Raw genomic sequence first — 24504 nt, 5'->3', positions numbered from 1 at the left:
ACAGATACTACCTACCTGGTTCAACAAGCTCCAGGTTTTCAAAAGTCAGCTGCCCCACCGCTCTGTAGTTATGGAATCAGCTCAGAAAAGGCTAAACGATCGTGTCCACATTTCTCTGATCCTCACGGTAAGGAACAGAAAGCATCGGATGCATTGGGACGAAGAATTTTCCAAGGGTCCATGTTGATATCGTGAATTGCAGCATATCAACTTTACATGACCCAATATAATAGAAATCTCTGGAAACAAGTCCAGGAGATTACGGAGACATTACCACAACAACAAGAAGCCTTATCCTCCATCCTACAAAAAAGAATGGAAGCAGGTAAACATGAAGTCAGAGCTGCCTACGATTCTTTTGAAATGGCATCCAGAGTCTCGGCAGCGGGCATCAGTGCTAGATGCTGGGCCTGGCTTAAGGCCTCAGACCTACGCCTGGAAGTGCAGGACAAACTGGCAGATCTACCCTGTACTGGAGACAACCTGTTTGGAGATAAAACCCATGATGCAGTGGCTCAGTTAAAGGACCATCATGAGACCCTGCGCCATTTGTCAACTGTCTCCCCAGATGTTCCCTCCGTAGCCCGCAGGGCCACGCGTAGAGAACCCAAGAAACCATTCTACAGGCCACGCAGATATTACCCTCTTGTGTCCCATGCACGACCGGCTCGGGCACTTCAGAGGGGACATGCGCGCCAAGTGAGAACATCTAGACCACAGCCAGCTCCACAAGTTGGCCCCGTGTCTGGATTTTGACACTCTTCCAGAGAGCAGCAGCCATATTCCAGTTGGGGGCCACCTGTGTCACTTTGCAACAAATTGGCATCCAATCACCATGGACCAGTGGGTACTGTCCATCGTAACCCATGGTTACCATCTAAATTTTTCAAAAATACCCTCGGCCTTCCCACCCATTCCATCCTGGAGCTGGGACGACCACACAGGGAAACTAGAGTCTGAGCTCTCAACCCTTCTGTCGGTCAGAGCCATGGAACCGCATCCACCAAATCAGCAGGAAAAAGGGTTCTACTCCAGATATTTCCTGATTCCAAAAAAGACCAGCGGCCTCCGGCCTATTCTAGACCTCTGTACCTTGAATACATTTCTTCACAAGGAACGGTTCAGGATAGTATCCTTGGGCATCTACTTCAACAAGGGGATTGGCTCTGCTCTCTGGCCCTGCAAGACGCATACGTCCATATTGCGATATCCCCACCTCATCGCAAATATTTGCAATTTGTGGTGGGCCACAGTCACTATCAATACAAAGTACTATCATTTGGCCTAGCCTCGGCACCTTGAGTCTTTACGAAGTGCCTGGTAGTCGTGGCTGCGCAGTTACACAGCAGAAGCGTACACGTTTTTCCATACCTGGACGACTGGCTCATAAAAAGCCAGTCAAAACAAGGAGCCCTTGACTCTCTCAGTCTCACCATAAGGCTTCTAAACTCATTGGGATTTCTAATCAGTTACCCCAAATCCCGGTTGACACTGTCTCATCTTCTCTCCTTTATAGGAGCAGACCTAGACACGACACTATCCACAGCATTCTTACCCAACGACCGTGTGACTACGCTGTCCAACCTTGCCAGCTTTATCCGCCGTCAAAAAAGAGCCTCAGCTGGCCAGTTAGGTTGCTCGGCCACATGGCATCAACAGTCCATGTCACCCCTATGGCACGCCTGGCCATGAGAATGACCCAATGTACTCTGAAATCCCCGTGGCGACGAGCTACTCAGCTGCTGTCGTCCCTGGTACACATATCCAGCCAGCTTCGTCTGTCCCTTGCCTGGAGAACACACAAAGCCAACTTACAAATGGGTCTTCCTTTCTAGCAACCGGCTCCTCAGGTGAACCTAACTACGGACACCTCCAACCTAGGTTGGGGAGCCCACATCCAAGGCCTTCAAACTTAAGGGACTTGGACAACAGCTGGAGCGTCAAATAACACGGTACGCCTTTATGCATTTCAGGATTGTCTCTCCAACAGAGTTGTCTTGATTCAAACAGACAACCAAGTTGCAATGTGGTACCTGAGCAGACGGGGGCATGGGCTCTTATCTGCTTTGCCAGGAGGCGGCACAGATTTGGGCCTGGGCCCTGTCGCATTCCATTCTTCTGTGAGCCACTTATCTAGCGGGCATTCAAAATGCACTGGCAGACCGCGTCAGCTGACGTTTCCAGCCCCATGAATGGTCTCTGGATCCCTCGGTTGCGAGCAGAATCTTACACCGGTGGGGTCATCCGACCATCGACCTATTTGCGTCCAGTCAGAACCACAAAGTGGAAAGCTTCTGCTCCCTCCACAGGACCGGCATGCACCAGCCAGAGATGCCTTTGCTCGTCCCTGGAACAAAGGCCTGCTTTATGCATATCCTCCGATTCTGCTAATAAGCAAGACTCTCATGAAGCTACAACAGGACTGGGGCTTAATGATTCTCATAGCCCCGTATTGGCTGCGCAAAGTTTGGTTTCCCATACTTCGTGACCTTTCTGTCCAGGACCCCATTTGCCTGGGCAAGTCGCCCAAACTCATAACACATAATCATGGCAAATTACGCCACCCGAACCTCCAGGCGCTCTCTCTGACGGGCCTGGATGTTGAAAGGCTGATACTACAAACACTCAACCTTTCCAGTGATGCATCTCAAGTTCTAGTAGCTTCACGGAAGCCTTCCACGCGGAAATCCTACCGCTCTAAATGGAAGATATTTATCACAAGGAAGTGCAAGTGCTTCGATCCCTTTTCTTGCCTCATATCGAGTCTGTTAGATTATCTCTGGCACCTCTGGGAATCTGGTCTCCAGACATCATCTATCCGAGTGCACCTTAGTATCATCTCTGCTTACCATTAAGGAATAGGGGATGCCCCAATAATGGCTCAACCCCTGGTGAGTCACTTCATGAGAGCCTTAGTACAGTTTAGCCTCCTCTACAACTACCAGTCATGGCATGGACCACTCAATGTGGTACTTGCATGGCTCATGCATACTCCTTTTGAGCCCTTGCACTCCTGCGAACTCAGATACCTTACATGGAAAGTTCTTTTCCTAGTAGCCATCATGTCTGCTTGCAGAGTGAGTGAGTTACAGGCCTTTGTGACCTACTCACCCTACACAAGGTTACTCCATGTCTGGGTGGTTCTCCGCACTCACCCTAAATTCCTTCCTAAGATGATAACTGATTTCCATTTAAATCAGTCCATAGTCTTGCCCACTTTTTTCTAAGACCTCACACTCACCCAGGTGAGTGAGCTCTCCACACCTTGGACTGTAAGCATGCTCTTGCGTTTTACTTAGATCGCATACAGCCCACAGGAAGTCCACCCAACTCTTTGTTTCTTTTAATAAGAACAACTTGGGAATGCGGTGGGCAAGCAAACACTGTCAAACTGGTTGGCAGACTGCATCACATTCTGTTACCAGCCAGCAGGCCTTCCACTGCAAGGGACGAGTGAAGGCACACTCAGTCATGAGCAATGGCAACTTCAGTACGCACTACCGTTCAGTACCGATTGCTGACATCTGCAGGACTGCGACTTAGAGCTCTCTTCCACACCTTCGCAGCTCATTAATAGCCTGGACAAGGGTGGGCGACAGGGTTCCATCTTTGCCAGTCTGTCCTAAGAAATTTGTTTCCAGTGTAGGAACCCAATTCATCCTGCCTCGACCTGCTGTGAATTTCAGGCTGCCTCATCCTTGCCAACAGCTCCCCAGTTGTTGTGTCTGTTGCACATGTTGAGTGCTGCTTGGCCTCATACGTATGACTCAGCCTGTAGCTTGCTATTCACCCATATATGAGGACTAACCATCCTGCTTGTTCTGGGAGAAAGCAGAAATTGGCTATACCTGTAACAGGTGTTCTTCCAGGACAGCAGGATGTTAGTCCTCATGAAACCCGCCCGCCACCCCGCGGAGTTGGGTTCATTTACAGTTTATTATTTTATTTTTCGCTTGTACTTTTGCTACAAACGAGACCAAAGGGTTACCCCTGGTGGCTGCAGGGTTAGAGGCATGCTGGGCACACTCAGTGTGCCAATCAAAGTTCTAGAAACTTTGACAAAGTGTTCTGTAACAAGGCTCCATCTGATGATATCACCCATATGTGAGGACTAACATCCTGCTGTCCTGGGAGAACACCTGTTACAGATAAGCAACTCTGCTGTCCGATTATGGAAGAAGGCTTATGCCATCTGATAAGAATAGTATATGAAGCCTTCGACATCTTTGCAAGAATGTCGGCAACTGCCATAGCAGCACGAAGAATTACCTGGCTTAGGGCATGTGCCATAGGAGACTATGTTCATGAAAAACTTGCTGATCTCCCTTGCAAGGGAGTCAGTCTGTTTGGCGACAGATTGAGGGAGATGATCTTGCAATTAAAAGAAAATATTTAGCAGTCTCATCGCTCAGAGTAGCAACAGAGTATTATTCCTCGAAACATTATTACCCATACAAATGACCAATCTACCAACGTCGTCAATATATAGACTATTCACGTCTTATTGTAAAGTGGCTTACCAATTTCAGAGACAGCAATCTTAGCAACCTCAATCAAGAAATCGCCAAAGAACACCGCTCCAGCAGAAAGCAGGCACAAGTCCTGAGTCAGAAGCCTCAACAAAGGTTTTGAGCAAAGCAATGCCACAGCCAATGCTAGCAGTGGGGGGAAGAATATTCTCATCCTACCAAGTATGGCCCTCCATAATATTGGACTGTTGGGTTCTCAGTATTGTGAATAATGGATATCAACTAAACTTCCATATAACCTCCCATCTACCCCATTTAGTTTATCCACAAAGAGATTGCAGAAACATGGACTTGCTTCACAAAGAAGTGCAAGTGCTTCTGGATCAGAATGCCATACAACAGCTATCCCACAGGCAACATACCCAGGGGTTTTACTCCTAATACTTTCTCATCTTCAAGAAAGGCTGGGGGTCTCAGACCTATGTTAGATTTTCAAGCTTTGAACAGTTTCATTCAGAAAAAGAAAATTCAAGATAACGACTCAAAACCATTCTTCCATTTCTGCAACCCAACGATTGGATGTGCTCATTGGACCTCAAAGATGCATATGCCCACATTCCAGTGCATCCGACCTTGTGCAGATACCTTTGCTTTCAAGTGAACAAGACATATTATCAATACAAGTTACTTCCATATGGCCTATCCTCAGCACCCAGAGTTTTCACAAAATGTCTAGCAGTGGCTGTGGCCCATCTTCTCAGGAAGTGCATCAAGATTTTTCCCTACCTGGTTTCCCTCCTAGTTTCCTCAAAACCGAAAATACTTCTTTTGCACCTACAGCAGTCTATAATCTGCTTGGACAAGTTGGGATTCATAATCATCTACAAAAAGTTGCACCAAGTTCCTACCCAAATCCTCCATTTCATTGGAGCATTAATAAACACCAAGCTCTGCAAAGCTTTCCTTCCACTAGAATGAGTCCAAACTTTAGGAACTGGCCTCTATATTAAAGACTCATTGGAGTGCCTCAGGTCACCAAATTCTAAAAATGTTGGGTCATATGGCAGCAGCCCTATTTGTGGTACCACACATGCGTTTTCACATGCATTGACTTCAATGGGGACTAAAAGCTCAATGTTCTCAACACAACCAACTAATGTCTCATCAAATTCTTCTGACTCGCTCTATGACCTCGGATATAGATTGGTGGCTCTCACCCTGAGTTCTGCACATGGGAGCTCTAGTTTGATCACCAGAATATCAGATCACTGTGACAACAGATGCATCCACTCATTGTTGGAGTGCACATGTACTACACCTAAAAACTCAAGGGATTTGGTCACCACATGAAAAACACCTGCAGATAAATCTGCTTGAGTTGAGGGCTATAAGGAATGATATACACGGACAACCAAGTAGCCATGTTCCATAAATAAAGAAGGAGGGTCTGGTTCATGGACTCTTTACAGGGAGGCGGTGCTAGCACTGGAGTGGGCATTTAACCATTCCATCCAGCTGCAACCAATATATCTCCCAGTAATAAGAAACACAGAAGCTGACAGGCTCAGCAGGATATTCCACCCCTATGTGTGGGAACTGAATCAAGAAGTATCAAACTGTGTATTCAGGAAATGGGGAATGCCCTACATAGACCTCTTCACAACGGAAGCCAACACAGAACGACCATGGTGTTGCTCTATCTACCCCAGTGCTCGCGGAATAGTCCAAGATGCATTTCTATTCCCTTGGACAGAGAACCTGTTATATGCTTACCCACCAGTACGCATGTTGGGAAGGGTAATCCAGAAGTGCATAACAGACAAATCATATCTTTTTCTCATTGCCCCAGCGTGGCCCATACAACCATGGTATGCCTACCTCATGTATTTGACAATTCAAATGCCGATACAATTGGGAAACCGAGAGGACCTGATATCACAGGAAGAGGGCACACTTCTTCACTGCCTACACTTTTCCCTACATCTGACAGCCTGGAGATTGAAAGGAAGGCCTTAAATCATCTTGCTCTCCCACCAGACATTGAGCAAATTCATATTTCTGCTAGGAAACCATCTACATGGAAAACTTATGCTGGAAAATGGTACAGATATGCTACAGTGGTAGATCAGCTTCACAGCTCTGTGACAAATCATTCAATATCTCCTCCAGCTGTTTTCCACTGGACTAGTGGTATTATCCATTTGAGTACACTTGAGTGCTATAGCTGCATACCACTTTTTTCCGTAAATGGAAAATCCATTTCTACGCATCCATTAGTATCTCGTTTCATGTGTGGAACAATAAGGCTTCGTCCACCCATCACAAAGCCAGCGGGTCCTTGGGATATCAACATCGTTTTGGAAAAATTCATTCACCTGCCATTCCTGGTCATACTCAGATCAGTCCAGACCAGTGGGTTATGCACTCCCATCAGCAGATGAAGGCACAGAACAAACTTTGAGGCACTGCCTGATCCAAGGGTGCCACCTCCAGCTCCTCAGTATTTCTCTGTCTCCAGCAGATGGTGGTTATGCATCCTGCAGCTCTTGCATGAGTTGGACTATGCTCCCGAAGGTGCTAGGTTCCTATTGCGGGCCATCCCTTGGGTGGAGCCGGGCGAACGGGGGGGGGGTTTGGATACCCCTGACTGTAAGAGCCTGTGGATTTCAGGGTTGTTGATAGCCAGGGGACTGGCTCCCTCTACATCCCGAAGCCCCCCTCCAGTACCTTGGAAAGGGAAGTGCCCCTTTGGAGATTTCTGTTTCCTTGGTTTTCTAGTTAAAAAAAAAATTGTATCTATAGGGTTTTTTTCTTCAATGTTTGTTCTCTGCTTCAGGGCTTCTCGGAGGACTATAGGTCGCAGGCAGTGCTGAGCCCAGCTGTCTTGCTGGTGAGACTCTGTCTCTTCAGCTGGGGGGGAGGGCCATCCGATCCTGCTGAGGCTGCCTTGGGTCAGGGGAGCAACTTCCCTGCCCTTCCTAGCTGTTTCTGAGGCATGGCAGGAGTGTTCTGTGCTAGCAGTGTTTTGTTTTTTTCTGCTGTTGCTTCCTCCTCCGTGGAACGCGAGCCTGGGCTATTTTTGCCGCGGGCGCCATTTTGTTTTTTTCGCAGCTCCCTTGTGATTGCTCAACGCCGCTATTTGTTTTCCCCTGGGACTTCAGGGGAAGAGTTTAAACAGCGGAGCTTGGCTGAAACGGCCATTTTTAGAGCCCTGACAGGCCTGTGATCTTGCTTTGACAGCTGGATGCTCTACGGTTGTGTGCCTCCTGTGCAGGGGGGGGGGGCAGGTGGCCTCTTCCATGGCTCTGATGGCTAGTAAGCCTAAGAAAAGAGCTAGTACTAGACCTGGGGGGAAAGGAAGATCCCCCGGAGTGAGCATTTATTCCGTGGACCAGGTGGCCCAGGAAGGCCCCCCGCCCCCCCACATTAATCCCCACTCTCTCTGAACTAGGCCCAAGAGAACAGAAGGATAATATTTCCTATTCTAATGGTGTCGAGTGGGGACCCGGGGGACTTTCCCCGGAATTTGTGCACCAGGTATGCCAGTTTCTAAGCAAACATTGGTAACTTGGTTATTCCACTGTATAAAATTCTGTTATTCCTCACATAAGGATAAACTCCCAGATGGTGTAAAGGTACATCATATATGAGCCACAGCAATATCCATAGCTACCTAAAAGATGTACTCATTTTGGATATCTGCAGAGCAGCCACATGGTCCTCTTTACATACCTTCACATCGTACTATTGTCTGAAGCAGCAGACTCAATCTGATGCAGCAGTGGGGAAGCAGTATTACACTTTGCTACCAAAACTTAAGCTGGCCATGGAATTCGTTAATTCCTTTGCACACTGTCCTCCAATTTTTTTTTTTTTTTTTTACAAAGCTAAGAATAAACTGACTGGACAGTGTGCTTTAGAATTCACAGCTGGGGACTTCCAGAGAGCATGGCTAATTCAGCCTGCTTATCTATGGACATAAAAGCAAGTTTGCTTACCCAAACTGTGTTTTCCCTAGATAGCAGGATGAATTTGCCATGCGTCCCCACCCTCCTCCCTAGACAGCTTACATCTTGACTCTATATCTGTCCTATATTCTCTCTGATTGCTGCAGGTGTATGCTTTCTTTAACTGAACAGGGGAGGGAAATCATGTGGGAACTGCTGCACAGAGCACAGCTCTGTATACTTTGAGAGGATTCTGCGACAGACTGCCCAGAAGGATGTCCCAGAGAACATGGCTAATTCATCCTGCTATCTACCGAAAACACTGTTTGCGGTAAGCAAACTTGCTTTTGCTTGCAGTCCAACATCTTTTTTGAGTGATTACTGTTGTCAGGCTGTCTGAGGTTTTCCCTTTCTTAAAACAAAAATTACATTTTACATTTACATTATTTATGAATTGCCTAATGCTAAAAGGACTAGGCGATGAACAAGAATACATCATAATAGTAAAATTATACAACCAAGAACAGAGTAAAACAAAAAGTAAGCAATAAACAACTTTAAAAAGCTCGAATAAAAAAGAACAAACATGAATGTCAATAAAATAACAAATTTAAAAATAAGCAAGGTTAAAAAGAGATATTTTAACTAATTTTTCTGTGCTCCAATGACTTTTTGGGCTTTGTTACATTTATTTTAATGAAGGACAACTTGTCCATCAATTCTGGTGCCAGCTGAAAAGATATTGACCAGTGATATCCCTTTTCATTGATATTACCAGTTCACTAGGCACACTGGTTGATAGGTAGGAAGGAAATGCTGGATGATCTTGGCCAGACGTAATCAGATTGTTTCCTTGTGTGCTCAATATGCCAATGAGTCTGTTGCCATTACCTTGATGAGCTCTCCAAGGTACCTTGTAACTGCAATTTATGCTGGGATCTCCTTTGCTGCGATGGGGGAAGATATATTATCTGCTACCAACCACTGAACTTATGGCCTAATGTCAGAAGAGCCCATTCTGTAGAGACCATGGAGAGTGGCAGATAAAAGTGGGAGAAGTGGCAATGATGATGCTTATAGTACTGCATGGGGAGTCCATTTTTTCCTCTGCTGTATTTCCACTGTCCTTCTGTCTTTGGCATTCCTATTCCTGCACTTCTCTACCAGCTTCTGCTTCCAATAAGTCAGTTTGTTGGACTGGAGAACTATACTCCCTTTCACCCATTGTTTTTAGAGGGTGGGGGCTACTGATCTGCCACCTCCCTTGGGGGAAGAGGCTGGAGAGTAAGCTTGGGAGATGGTTTTCCTGCTGCTTCTGCTGCTTTGAGTAGAATATGGGATCCTCAGGCTAGTACTAGTATCCTCTAAAGCAGACATTTCCTGTCGTGTAGCCAGATGGACTCAGAACAAATGGGTATAGTGTGCTCGTGCCAGCAGTTGGAGACGGATCTGACGTCAGCACGGGTACATATACCCCCACAGGAAGTGAAGCTCTTCAGTAATTTCCGTCTCCAAATCAGTTTGGAGAGCCTGCACGCTCGCTGAGCGTGTTTCCAATCTGCTGGGCGCCATCATCCACAAGATTCAGAAGCACCGGGGCCTAGTTCTTCTAGTGGTACCAGATTGGCCAAGAAGACCCTGGTACGCGGACATGAGAAGACTACTGGCAGGGGAGCCCCTTCCCCTGCCTCCTCTCGGACCTGCTACGTCAAGGTCCCATCCTTCACGAGGATCCAGCTCAATTCTCTCTTACGGTCTGGCCATTGAGAGGGCTAGACTGAAGAAAAGAGGTTACTCGGAGCCAGTGATAGATACACTCCTCCGAGCGCGCAAGTTTTCCACATCCCTCACCTATGTCAGGATCTGGAGAGTATTTGAAGACTGGTGCGACACTCACGGCACCAATCCGCATGCGACCACAATCCCTATTGTTTTGGATTTCCTGCAGGATGGACTTCAGAAGGGTCTCTCCCTCAGCTCCATCAAGGTTCAGGTGGCTGCGCTGTCTTGCTACGGTCCCAGGAGGGATGGCAAGACCATTGCCACGCATCCAGATGTTTCTCGCTTCCTGAAAGGAGTCAAGCACATTCGTCCGCCTCTGAAGTGGCCAGTGCCTTTGTGGGACCTCAACATAGTTTTGGATTTCCTCGCGGGATCCACCTTCAGACCCCTTCGGGGCCTGTCTCTCCGTTCTCTCACTTTAAAGATGGTGTTCTTGCTGGCTGTATGTTCAGCAAGCTGCATCTCAGAGCTACAAGCACTGTCTTGCCGTGATCCCTTTCTCAGAATCACTCCAGAAGCTATCCATCTTCGCACGGTTCCATCCTTCTTGCCTAAGGTAGTCTCACAATTTCACCTCAACCAGACCATATCCCTGCCTACCAAGGCGGGTTTGAAGAAATCAGAAGAAGGGCGTTTGCTACGCCATCTCGACATCGGCAGATTACTGCCCAGATATCTGGAAATGACAGAAACAGTACGAAAGACTGACCATGTGTTCGTCCTTCACAGCGGGAAGAAACAAGGAGAAGTGGCCTCTCGGCCCACCATCGCCCGCTGGATTAAAGAAGTCATCAGAGCGACCTACGTAGAGGCTGGGAAGTCACCGCCTCTACAAGTCAAGGCCCATTCTACCAGAGCCCAGGCAGCATCTTGGGCAGAATCTAGGATGCTGTCGTCTGCAGAAATCTGTAAAGCGGTGACATGGTCCTCCCTCCATACCTTCTCCAGGTTCTACCGTCTGGATGTCCAGGCCAGGGAGGATACAGCATTTGCGAGGGCGGTCTTACACGGTCCTCAGGCAGCCTCCCGCCCAGTCCGGGAGTAAAGCTTTTGTACATCCCATTTGTTCTGAGTCCATCTGGCTACACGACAGGAAATGGTGAGATTACTTACCTGATAATCTCATTTTCCTTGGTGTAGACAGATGGACTCAGCATCCCGCCCAGCTGCCTGTATACATTGGTTTCACCGATTCAAGGTAAGCCTTATCACTTCTTACATGAGTGCGTCCACTCTACCAGGTGTCGACGCCTTCCAGTTGGGAATGCTGGCGGTCTCCAGCTACTATCAATCGGTCAGGGGAATCCTGTTTTCACTATTTCATTGATCGTCAGTACACATATATCCATCAACAGCTTTTGCAAGGAAGATTACTGAAGAGCTTCACTTCCTGTGGGGGTATATGTACCCGTGCTGACGTCAGATCCGTCTCCAACTGCTAGCACGAGCACACTATACCCATTTGTTCTGAGTCCATCTGTCTACACTAAGGAAAACGAGATTATCAGGTAAATAATCTCACCATTAATGGGTATTGTTTACAAATGATACTCCATAGCATTGTTTGAAAGATGGCAGAGTACCTTTCCTCTATTGATGGCCTTCTAATAGTGAATACATTCTGCAAGATGGGAACAGGTGAATGCTGTTCCAGCTTCTTATCCAATCCTGCATCTCTAATTAGATTCCGTCTCTTTAAAAAAACAAACCAACAAAAAAAACTCTTACTTTTAGAAAGGGGGAGGGGACAAGTTCCTATTCTTATGATCCTATGCCTCTGCTATGTGTACTAACCCTAAGTGTCTCTAGAGAGATATTCTTCCTTTTTAACCAAGTTTTTGGTTAGGGAGGTTACCTGAGAATTTTATTAAGTTTAGGTATGGAATTTGTAATTCTAGTATTCTCTGTTGAGGCCAGAACTTATGCCATTAACTCCTTATTGGGCATTCTGATCAGCCTTTGTGTTTGAAGAAACTGGGGGGAAGGATGGATTGTAGAGAGTGAGGGGGTGGATGGGCTAGTTAGGTTAGGGGGAGATGGGATTAGGGATGATTTTTTTTCTTTTATAATTATAGTTTTGTTTTATATTTTATTGTAAACTTCTCAGAAGCATTTGATTTTGGGCACTATATAAAATGATATTAAAATATTACCATCTGAAGTTTATATGGCAGATATCCATGGAACATATGGTTGCCAGAATGGGGATATGTGATTGGCCCAAGGTTAGCTAGAGTCACCAAAGTGGCTGGGTGAGCCCCGATTGGTTTTGGTCTGATAAATGTGGTAATTTTAGTGTATTAGCACTAAAATTACCAAAATTATCCAAGTAACTTGTGGCCCAATCAAAGGAACCATAATTGATTTAATGAACCATTTGTAATTTCACTGTACCAGCTGTGTACATGATTTAATCTTTGATATAAGCATATGATACTGGCAGGATCAACCAGATAAAAAAAGCAGTAGCTGGGGCAGTGGTAGCTTACCTCGCTGTCTACTATCAGTTTGATCCCAAAATTCAACTATGTAAATCTTTTCTTGAATGCTGCACTTTGAAGCAAGAAACTTCAGGACTCCTGCTTTCTCACAGGACAAGCAGGATGGTAGTCCTCACATATGGGTGACATCACAGGATGGAGCACTGTACGGAAGACTTTTCTGTCAAAGTTTCTACAAAGCTTTGACTGACAGTGGCACACTGAGTGCACTGAGCATGCTCAGCCTGCAATTATCTCTATGAGCCACAGGTGTCTCCCTCAGTCGTCTTTTTTCTGCTCTGCAGTAAGCATAGCGGTTAGGAGCTCTGTGAGAAATTCTAATACTGTTTCCTTACAGAAACACTTAAACTTTTACTTCACAAACACTTTTCCCTGCACGGGTCTCCCTTCGCGTACGTTTATTCGACACTCAGTGAGTACTATGCCCTGTTTCTTCGGTCGGTTCCTGTCACCTCCCTGGCCTGCCAACTGACTGTGGCCTTCCCTCTCCCTATGTTTTCAGTTAGCCGCACATAGCCTGCGAGTGTCCCTCTGTGACACTCTGCCTGCTTATTAGCGCTAGTGGGACAGGGACTTCCACGGTTTCCGTTACCGCTAGGGCCCCTGTCGATTTCAGGTCTTTTGATTTCCTCGGTACCCTCGCTCAGTCGATGCCCCTATCGCTACCTTTGGTACCCCCTTCAGACCGTCCTGGATTCTTAGATGCCATCTGTACCCCTCCCCCCGCGGGTACACTGATGCCATCGGTCTGTGCATCATTTCTATCAGTACCATCCATGTTTTTCATCCATGGCACTGATTTTTCCTTGGGTTTCATGGATGCCATCGACCCACACTTTGTGTCGTCAGTGCCATCCATGCTCGGGTCGATGCCATCGTCGCCCAGGGCACTTCCATCGATGCCAGGGTCATTTCCATCGATGGCATCCATGCCAGCATCGATTCCATCGGTGCCATATCGGTGCCATCGATGCCCGTGTCGGTGGCATCGATGCCATTGGTGCCCGAGTCAATCCAATCGATGCCGTCGATGCCTGTGGCCATGCCACCGATGCCATTGGCACCCGCCTCCATACATCGATGCCCTCGACGCCCACGTCACTTCCATCGGTGTCTTCGACGTTCCTATCAATGCGGTCATCGACTCCGTTGATGCCAGTATCATTTTTCTGATACCAACGATGTTTTTTCGATTATTCAATGCCACATCATTTTCATAGATACCTACGCCGATGCAGTCAGTGCTTCCGTCACTGTCATCGTTGCTGCCCGGATCATCGACATTTTTTCATATATATTTTTGACGATACCCTCAAGGCCGCTTCGGCTGCCATCGACACCGTCAATACCGACATAGCCACGTAATGCTCTCACCTAAACACAGTGCTCCATGCTTGGGTTCGTATTAAAGCCCCGTATTAGCCTACGACATTACATAGTGCCAGGAGCAGTGCAGGCATGCTGACAGTCCGTCATCCGTCACCATCCAAGACAGTGAGGGCATCCATCTCGGCGCTGGGGAAAGACCGGGCCGAGCACTGTGGCATGCATCGTCACCGACACGGTGACCGTCCGCCACTGACGCCATCCAGCACATCGGTGCTATCCTTCTCGATGCTGGAGAATGCTCGGGCCGAGCAACATCACCACTGCCATCGACATCGCACAGTATTGGCAGTCCTTGGTGCTCCAGAAACACTGGAACGAGTTCCGAAGAATTCTGCACTGGCATCACGAGGCATTGAGCCGCTGCGATGAGGACCGGGTTCACAAGCTGTTAATTGGCTCCCCTGTTCCCGAGGCGTACCCTTCCGACATCGGTGCGGGATTGTGGCCCTCCACTAATTACGGCGGTAGCACCAGCCACGCTCAGCCTGTCTCCTCTATACCTGCGCCACCATACCAGGCATCAGAGTTGAGATGGGCGTCTACTCCCTCGATGACTCCTGAATTCCACGGAGCCAGCAATCTTCACTGGCTCATCCTTTGGCGATCCACGTCGGATGGTAAGTACCCGCTTCTGCGGCATTCCCATTGAGTTGTTTTCTCTAATTTGGGCCACATGGTTCAAAAAGTTCTAGGTCATGTACCTTTCAAGAACTGTATTAGTGTCACATATCGCTATGCCAGCTATATCAGCCACAATACCAAGAGAATGTCCCTATAATTTCTTTGGGATTACATCAGGACAGCCTCCCATTTTCAGCAACGGGGCTCTATACTGCTTAATACTCTGGCTTCTGGTTCCTAATTCAGAACCAAAGTTCCAGATGCATTCGCAGATCTGCTAAACACGAGATCCAGCAACTACTACCTCAAGTGCAAGTACACCTTGAAGCCTGACGACAGGTCTCGATGTCTCCGTGTACAGCACACAGAAATGCGGGTAAGACTTTACCGCTCATGCTCCCGAGGAAGCTTACATGATATCCAGATTACATCAGCCCCTCCAACTTGACACCTCCTGGTCTCCCAACTGGCCGGATATCAGAGCGGCCACCCCACTTTGTACCAAGGTTCCCGGTACACTCCCCCAGACGCTACAAAAGCGCAGGGGGGGGGGGTTGGTTGGGGAGTTTTAATTACACTATTCTTTCTTTCAACAGAAAGTAGTTACTCTCCGCCCATCCTGGACCTCAGAAATACCAACTTTCTTCAGAAGGCACAGGTAAAATGGTATCTCTCGTCACCATGCTTCTATATCGCAGTAAGTATATTACCTCTAATCTTTCTCTGTGCCTCATGGTGAGTCAACAATATTACAATCCCAGCTCTGCCGGTTGCACCAGCTTCGGCAACTAGGGTATTTCATTGAATTACTATCGGTGACTGTTGTTTTCTCTACAGAGGTGCAACATCATTTATGCCTTCCTTGCATGCACAGCTGCATAACCACAGTCAGTCCCACGCAGGGATCTCTAACTTCATGACTCACTATACATTTACTACCTGGAATTATTGTCACTGCCATAAATCCCTTATACAACACTTCTGGACACCACAGTCATAATGACCTTCCTGTCCAGCATACGCCCAGACATTCTAATAAATTCTTACATGTCCCTGCGTGCATTTTCCATAACCTCAGCCCCTCAATTCTTCATTGTTGGGCCATGGGGTTTTTTCAGTATGCACTTTCTTCATAGATCCAAAACTGCTATGGGTTAGATTCAGTGAATTTCCATTATCGGTGGGTCTAAGCTGTTCAACTGCATTCGTCCCTCATCCATATTGCAGATCTAGAACCAAATCCTAGTCTGATTCTGCTCATGCTCGCATTTACTCAGGGTTGTAAAGTTTGACCTAAAAGCTTCTCAACCCAATATCCATCTATTCCACTCCAGGCACAGTTTCACATGAACTTCCTGGAGCTTGTAGCCATGAGTTATACCCTTATGCCTTCCAATACTGCCTCTGCAACAAATCTTTGTGCATACAGACAGACAGCATAGGGACAATGTGCTTTCCAACACACAAGCACACACAACCTTTTTGCTGCTCTGCAAGGAATCTGCACAGCTCTACCCTTGGCCCTTGCTCACTTCCATGTATTCTCCGGGCCACTTATCTAAGAGATTTACTGAACGCACTAGCAGACCTCCATGTAGGTTTCCATCCTCTCGAATGGTCTCGGACTACATGTGTAGTGGGGGAAAATCTTCTAACACTGAGGTCAACCGAACCATACGGTGCACAGATTCTACTCCCTACACATGTTTCCAATGCGTTCCATCAAGGGCCTCTTAAATGTGTCTCTTCTGCTGCCTCTCATAGCCAGCACTCTTCTAATGTTGAACTGGGACGGGATTCACTGTTCCTCAGACCCATGTCCTGGCCGAGACCAGTATGCTTCCCATACTTCTCAATCTATCACACCAGTAACCAATTTGCCTTCCACAAGTCAGTCTCAAATCGTAGACTCACTGATGTTCTCAGGTACTGGTAGCATCACAAAACCTTCCACACATAATCCTACCATTCAAAATGGCATGATTTACCACATGACGCATACAAAGGGTATTACCCTTTTTCTTTTTCACACCATACTTTTCTCTTGCTCCCTCGGATTCTGCTCTCCCAGAACATCCTCCACATAGGTACACCTCTGTTCCAATTGATGTATTCCAATTAACGGTAAACCCCTTTTAAGTCAGCTTACCATGGATTAGCCACTGATCAAGCCGCCTCTATTTTCATCACTAGTCAACGGAATGAACCTATATCGTATCCTTATAAGTCTCATATGTTCTCCGTTCGAACCTTTCCATTCCTCTCATTTCACAGTTTGGCAATGGGAAATTCTTTCCCTCATAAATGTCATTTCTGCCAACAGGGTCAGTGAGTTACACACCTTGTCACATACTCATCCGACCCTGAGTTTCCTCCGTGACAGAGTGGTTTTACGTATTCAACTTCATATCCTTCTTAAGGTAGACGTTGCAATCTCACCTTACTCAGAATATACTCTGCCCATTTGTCCCAACACCTCTCCTCTCACCAAAGCGAGAGGGTTTTTCCATTTCTTGAACAATAATAGTGCACTTGCATTCTATCTAGATCGCACTACATTCCATAGGAATTCCACCTAACTCTTTCCTTCTGTGGCAAGAGTCAAGCTGCGAGTTCCAGTGGGAAAACAGACCTATTCCTCCTCCTTTTTCCTACCAACAAGCAGGGCATTTCACTACAACACTGTGTGTAACCACACTCTGTTTGCGTCTGTCCCAGCCTCAATAGCTTCCCCTCGGCCGCTGCTTGCTTGTACATGTTTATCAGGCCTGCAACCTGGAGCTCTCTCCATACCTTCGCAGCCCATTATTGCTTAGATACGACTAGCCGGCATGCTCCATGTTTGGCCAGTCCGTCTGCTCTTATTCTTTTCGGTTTAACTACCCAACATCCTTCCACCAACCCGTTAAGGGTTTCAGGATGACCTCCTTTCCAAATTCCACCCCCGTCATTGCGCCTTTTGCGTGTCTTGGGTGCATTTGGTGCACTCTCGGGCATCCTCAGCTCGATACTCACCCATATGTGAGGACTACCATCCTGCTTGTTCTGTGAGAAAGCAAATGTTGCTTACCTATAACAGGTGTTCTCATTGGACAGCAGGATGTTAATCCTCACAAAACCCATCCACCACCCCGCGGAATTGGGTCTGTATACTTTTATTTTAGTTTCGCTTGCACTTTTAGCTATAAGACGAGACTGAGGGAGACACCTGTGGCTCACAGGGATACTTGCAGGCTGAGCATGCTCAGTGCACTCAGTGTGCCAGTGTCAGTCAAAACTTTGTAGAAACTTTGACAGAAAAGTTTTCCGTACAGGGCTCCATCCTTTGATGTCACCCATATGTGAGGACTAACATCCTGCTGTCCTGTGAGAACACCTGTTATAGGTAAGCAACATTTGCTATCTTTCACCAAGATACACTAAAGGAATGACTGAAAAAAGTGAAACTTTGAGTAGTTATTTTATCTTAAAATTAAATGAATTATGACATGCAGCTGAGTGGACTAGGCTGGTTGGAAAAAGTGCTGAAACATAATTAGTCCTTCTTCTTCCTTATCCCATCTCTAGTCATCTCTGCTCTGTTTGGCTTGCAATAAAAATGCATTACTTTGCTTCTCTCATCAACTTTCTAATGGCACTGGACTGACTGAACTGAAAAAGATTTAGGGTTTTTCTTGTGACTTGCTATCTGGTTTTGGTTGCAACAATCCAAACCAGAAATCGATTAATTCATCATGATTTCATATTTGGATAAAAAAAAAAAAGCACACCTGTAGTTTGTGGCACTTGAAACTTGTATTTTATCCTCCCTGTTGTATTGTACCACTTTTACTGAACTCTGTGGGAGCCTGTGTATCAATATACAAACAAGCAGAAAATATTTAAGCATATATATACCAAACTAATTTTTATTTGATGCATACAGTAAATTGATTTGTTTTTCAAAGTAGTATTTGACCACATGGAAGATATGATCAGCTACCTGTTTAATTACTCCTGGCTCTTTGGTTCTCTTTGTATTGCAGGGTCATTGCTCATGAACGGAGAATATTGACAATGCTACAGTGGCTACACTTACCAGACAATGAAAGGTAAGATTTATTTTGGGGGGGGGGGGGGGGGGGTTTTGTTATTTTTTGGTATAATTTCTGTGAAATAGAAGAATGGAAAGAACCCATATATTTATATCAATACATGTTATTTCTTTGTTGCTACTACATTTTACCTGATACACCTTTCCTTACTTGTGGGGAAAGATTTATCTATTTATTTAGAACTTTTTATACAGACATCCTCTGTACATCAGTAGCTCTTCACTTCCGTAGGAAAAAATAAATCACTCTTCAGCCCTTTAGTGGGAGAGGGCTCCAAGACTGTCAGGACTCCAGCCTTGGAATCCTCATTCCTCAACTCTCAGCAACCCACTAAAGATGACTCCTGCTTCCAGTGGGGGCAAGGATTTTTATACCAAAATTTCATCCCTCCCAATGGGAAGTGGTTTCTCTCCTTACCACACTGACACTACTCTGACATGACATAAGGGCAGAGTCTGGTGAGACTTCTGTCATACTGAGGGCTCTGACTAGCTGAAACCACATTCTGCCCTCCCCCCCCCAAAACCCACCCTGAGTTGAAAGTGCCCACCTTACAGTGGGATATAGAGAGAGTGTCAAAGACTCAGTTAGAGAGATACTCTTCCCCCCCAGAATGCCCATGTCCCGTCCCTTTTCTGCCTCTTTATTTGTGATGCACGGCCCATGCAAGCAATGCTTTTAAAATCTACCTGTCTGTGTTTAGATTGCGGGGGGGGGGGGGGTTATGCATGCATTTTTTAAAATTATTTTTATGCATCTAAAATATATGCACATATATTATAAAATAAGTAGAGAGTATTTTCTTCTTCTGGCAATATCTGTATGTACTTTTGGAGAAATATGTGGTATTTTATAAACTATACTGCTCCAGCTGCATAGTTTATAATATACTAACATACTGTACATCTCTGCAGGTCCACTTACATGCATAAATACTATACTATGGCTAGGTTTGACATTTAGGTTCTAAAAGGTGAATTTTCAAAATGTTGTACTTGCACAAATTAGCATATACGTGCGTTAGTAGCAACTACTTGCATATTTTGTGTTATAAATGTACCAAATATGCACATTCTTTCACTTTTGCTCACAAACATACACAATAAAAAAAAATAGAGGTGGTATGGGGCATTCCTGGGTGAGGCCAACAGTTAACGCACGAAAGGTACTATTTTAAAAGTCATGCACATATATTTTCCAGTTTATTACCTGCTAAATATCTGACATAAATGATAATAAAAGTGCTTATTGTGTAGTATTGACTAGGTGGGAGGTCTGGAAAACGGGAGGGAGGGAGGAGTTCAGGCTGAAGAACTTAGGAGGGTCTCACTGACCTGAAGAAAGACTAATCAGTTAAACTGGTAACTTCACCCATGAACATATGTGTTAAAATACACTGATTCAAGCATGTAAATCTTGACTCAGGTAAACAAGTCATACTTTATTTTCACTTGCAAATATATGCACATTTATTTAAAAAATAGGTGGGTAAAGTATGCGCATTTCAATCCATTGAAATATGTGTATTCATGTGTTGGCCTACATATGTGCGTATGTATTTATTTTATTTATTTATTTAACAGTTTTATATACCGAATTTCTTGTATCAGGATTACAAATCAAAACGTTTTACATAATAACAATAACAGTGCCTCAAATAGTGCAATTACATAAACAGAGGCAATTACATAAAACATATGTAGTGGGGTAAACATATATTTCCCGTCAATAGCAGGGCTGAATTAGCCATGCTGTCATGGGATCTGTCAATCAGGTCCGGGAGGCGGAGCTTGTCAAAGCAGAGATTAGAGCTTTGCTCTCTGCGGCTGTGCGTGTGTTCCCGCGCAGGAAAGTAACGGAATCTCCTCAGTCTGGTTTTTTCCGCGAAGCGGGACACACGCGGAACGGTTCTTCTCAGCGTTGAAAAATAGAAATGTCAAAATTGGGGTTTTAAACCCTGTAATTGCGGTAAGGTAATGTCGGTCACGGATGGTCATGACCGATGTTACCGATGCCTGGGGCCAGATCACAATCATGACGATTGTGAGTATTGTTACAAGAATGTCTCCAAGAGCCCTAAAACAACGGGCCTATAGACTTCAGGAACTTTTTGCCTCATCGGAGCCATCGGAGGCTCATTCGTCACCCTGGCCCTACTCGTTACAGGCTCCCTCAAAAAAGAGGGCATCGTCGTGGGATCCTCAATCCTCCAAATTGGAGGTAAGGATTTGACGAACCAGCAAGGGCAATTGGATTTTAAAAATCCACAGTCCCAGAATCGCCGGCGCAGGAGACATCGGCGCCAGACATCCAAGCGCCTAAAACGTCTGCGCTTAAAATACCTTCTGTGCACAAGACTGGCGCACGGCGCCGAAGACACTTGGGCGCTGGACGCCGAAAGACCCTGTGCGCACGGCGCAGAAAACTTCTGTGCCCACGGTGCAGAAGTACCCTGCGCACATGGCGCCGAAGATTTCCGTGCATAAGACGCCGAAGATTTCTACGCACACGGCGCCGAAGACACCTGTGCGCACAGAAGCAGCAACACCTGCGCGCATGGCACCAATGACATCTACGCGCACAGCGCAGGGATCTGTCTGTATGCAATGGCGCCGGAGACATCTGCGCCGATCACTCCTGGGCACATAGAGCAAAACAGATATGCGCACAAGAGTTGTGCGCATAAACCCAAATCAGTGCGCAAATCACCAGATCATGGCTTAAAGCGACGACGTGGACATTCCAGAAGATCTTATTCCACCTCTCCATCGCTAACGTCACCTCGTTCAGGTACTTCCCTCTCTTCGAGAGCTACTTCGACAGAGTATACAATAAAATGTAGAAAGCGATCACCGTCTTCACGTACAAATCATACAGACTCTTCGTCACACTATTATCATAAGCACTCTCGGCACTCCCACCACAGAAAGTCTGAAAAAAGGAGTGCAACATGGGAAGTAAGCCCTTCGACTTCTATATCATCTCATGTACCACTTCAAACACCTTCTCCCACAGAGAAGTCATGCAAGTTGATTCCTCTAACGCTTCTACAGCTTCAGAGGATTCGCGGGACATCATATGCGACAAAAAACAGAAAGACCATAAAGTATATACTACTTTACCTCAGAACACGCCAAGCCACCCTAAAGCAGGTGGGTCACAAGAACCAGATGATCATGCAATAATGCCCCCTCGTACAAAAGAGACATTTTATCAATTGTCCCAATCCTTAGCAGGGTTTTATGAAACTCTTCAGTCATCATTCAAAATAACTAATATTGCTGCTGATAGTTCTCCGGAACATAAGATGCAAACTAATAGAGAACAGTCGGTAGAGCCTCGGACATCTCCCATAGCAAACCAACCAGCTTAACCAAATTATAAACAGGATACATCATTTGACTCTCCTTCACCGCAAACATCCCATCGGATCCGCAGGAACAACCTCAGGAGCCATATTTCCCTCCGGAAGACCTTACATACCCAAAATTTCTAGAAAAATTGGGTACAATACTGCATCTAGAGGTCCAAAAAGAGACAGACCCTAGGTCAGAAACCCTTGGTCTCCTAAAATTTTTTGATACTCCAGGAGAACCAACATCTCTTCCACCACAAGAAATCCTGCACGCCGTCTTACAGAAATCCTGGGAAACACCTTACGCAATCTCAGCGGTATCCAGGAAGATGGACATAAAATTTCGTATGAGGAAAACATCACCATATTCTATACCACAATTACCTCATGCTTCAATTGTGGTAGAATCAGCGATGCAAAGATTTAAGAAAACAGTCGCATTCCTCATACCCGCCAGCGAAAGATAACAAATACTTAGATGAGTCTGGTAGGAAAATATACCATAACTCCATGTTGAGTGCCCGAATTATGCACCATCAATTTTACATGGTACAATACCTCTGAGTGCATACAAGCTATAAAAGGGATGTTATCTTCAACGGTGGATCAGATACCACCACCGCTTCACGACATGGAAGAATGCTCGCGACAACTTTTGAGGTCAGTCTATGAAGCATATGAGACATCTTCCAGAGCGTCTGCAACAGCTATTGCAGCCCGAAGACTAGCATGGTTACGCTCAAGTTTGATACGTGAAGATTTGCACGAGAAACTATCCCATGTACAGGAGATAACCTGTTCGGGGAATGATTTCAGGACACAGTAGGTAAACTGAAGGAAGAAGCTCTAGCAGTACAATCATTAACATCACAACCTCATTATTCGACTACACGTCGTTATATGGGATCTACTCGTCGGCAATCATGTGCCAGGAGACCTTACAGGTCTTACCAGTCCTTTCGTACACAGTCCTACCCTTCCTACCAGCATCCTGCTCCACAGCAAAATACCTCCAACCAACATAGAGGTAAAGCACGTAACCAGAGACAGCAGGCTCAACAGCCGGCTACTGCACTAAAATCGACTCCATCATTTTAGTTACCCAGCCACCATCACAACAGCAAGCACCACCTGGCAGGATTCATTCTTGCCTAGCAGCCTGGGAAAAGATAACATCCGATCAATGGATTTTGGAGATAGTACGACACGGTTATCAACTCCAGTTTGTCACAAAACCCACATTACCTCATCTTTCCATTCTCAAGACTCACGACTTCCAACCACAATTGGAGGAGGAAATTGCTTTGCTTCGAAAATAACAAGCAATTTGACGAATTTTCCCAGGAAACCAATCAGGATTTTATTCCCCATATTTCCTCATAACCAAGAAGTCGGGTGGCCTTCGTCCCATACTAGACCTCAGGGAACTGAACAAATTTCTCACCAAGGAGAAATTCAAAATGGTATCATTGAAATCAATCCTTCCTCTGATTCAAACCAATAATTGGATGTGTTCCATCGATCTTAAGGATGCCTACACACACATTCCAATCCATCCATCCTTGTGGCGTTACCTATGCTTTTGTTACAAGCATCAACACTACCAGTACAAAGTTCTTCCCTTTGGACTATCGGCTGCACCCAGGGTTTTCACCAAATGCATGGTTTGTGGTGGTGGCTCATCTCAGACAAACAAGGTATAACCATTTTCCCATATCTGGATGATTGGCTCATAATCGCCCCAGCTCCAAACATCTTACTCGATCACCTCCAGCAAGTGATACAATGCTTACAAGAGTTAGGTTTGGTGATCAATTTTCAGAAATCACACCTACAACCCACACAACAACTACAATTCATAGGAGCATGCCTGGACATCACTTGCAAGCGGGCATTCCTACCAAATGACAGAATATCACAATTCCGTCCCCTTCTGTACGGCTTGAACCTTACTCAGAAACCTTCAGCAAGACAAGTTCTAGTAGTCTTAGGCCACATGGCGGCGGCTATTTTCACGGTTCCCAACACCAGGCTACACATGAGACACCTGCAATGGGGTTTGAAACGTCAATGGAAACAACATTCTCAACCATTGACACAGAAAGTATCGTTGACCTCCGAGATGAGGAAAGACATAACATGGTGGCTCCTAGACTCCACCCTGTCCAAAGGAGCATTGTTCAGCTCCCCTCCCCACAACGCAGTCTTAATCACGGATGCGTCTCGCAAGGGCTGGCGAGCACACCTCGAGATTTACGAGACACAAGGTTTATGGACAATCTCGGAACAGAACCTGCAAATAAATTTATTAGAACTCAGAGCGATTCGGAAGGCCTTACAAGTGTT

The 24504-nt window shown here is 45.9% G+C and overlaps 1 protein-coding gene across 1 annotated transcript in view; it reads left to right on the top strand.

The window, feature by feature from the left end:
- The window catches only part of ENPP2 (ectonucleotide pyrophosphatase/phosphodiesterase 2), a 639793-nt gene that overhangs the window by 239685 nt on the left and 375604 nt on the right, over positions 1-24504 (top strand). The window contains 1 exon segment of the mRNA XM_029591948.1: positions 18735-18800. Coding sequence (XP_029447808.1) covers positions 18735-18800 — 66 coding nt within the window.

Source organism: Rhinatrema bivittatum, chromosome 2 (assembly GCF_901001135.1).
Source record: "Rhinatrema bivittatum chromosome 2, aRhiBiv1.1, whole genome shotgun sequence".
NCBI classification, from domain to species: domain Eukaryota; kingdom Metazoa; phylum Chordata; class Amphibia; order Gymnophiona; family Rhinatrematidae; genus Rhinatrema; species Rhinatrema bivittatum.
Note: the sequence above shows the minus strand (reverse complement) of the source record. Positions and strands in the feature narration are given on the sequence as shown.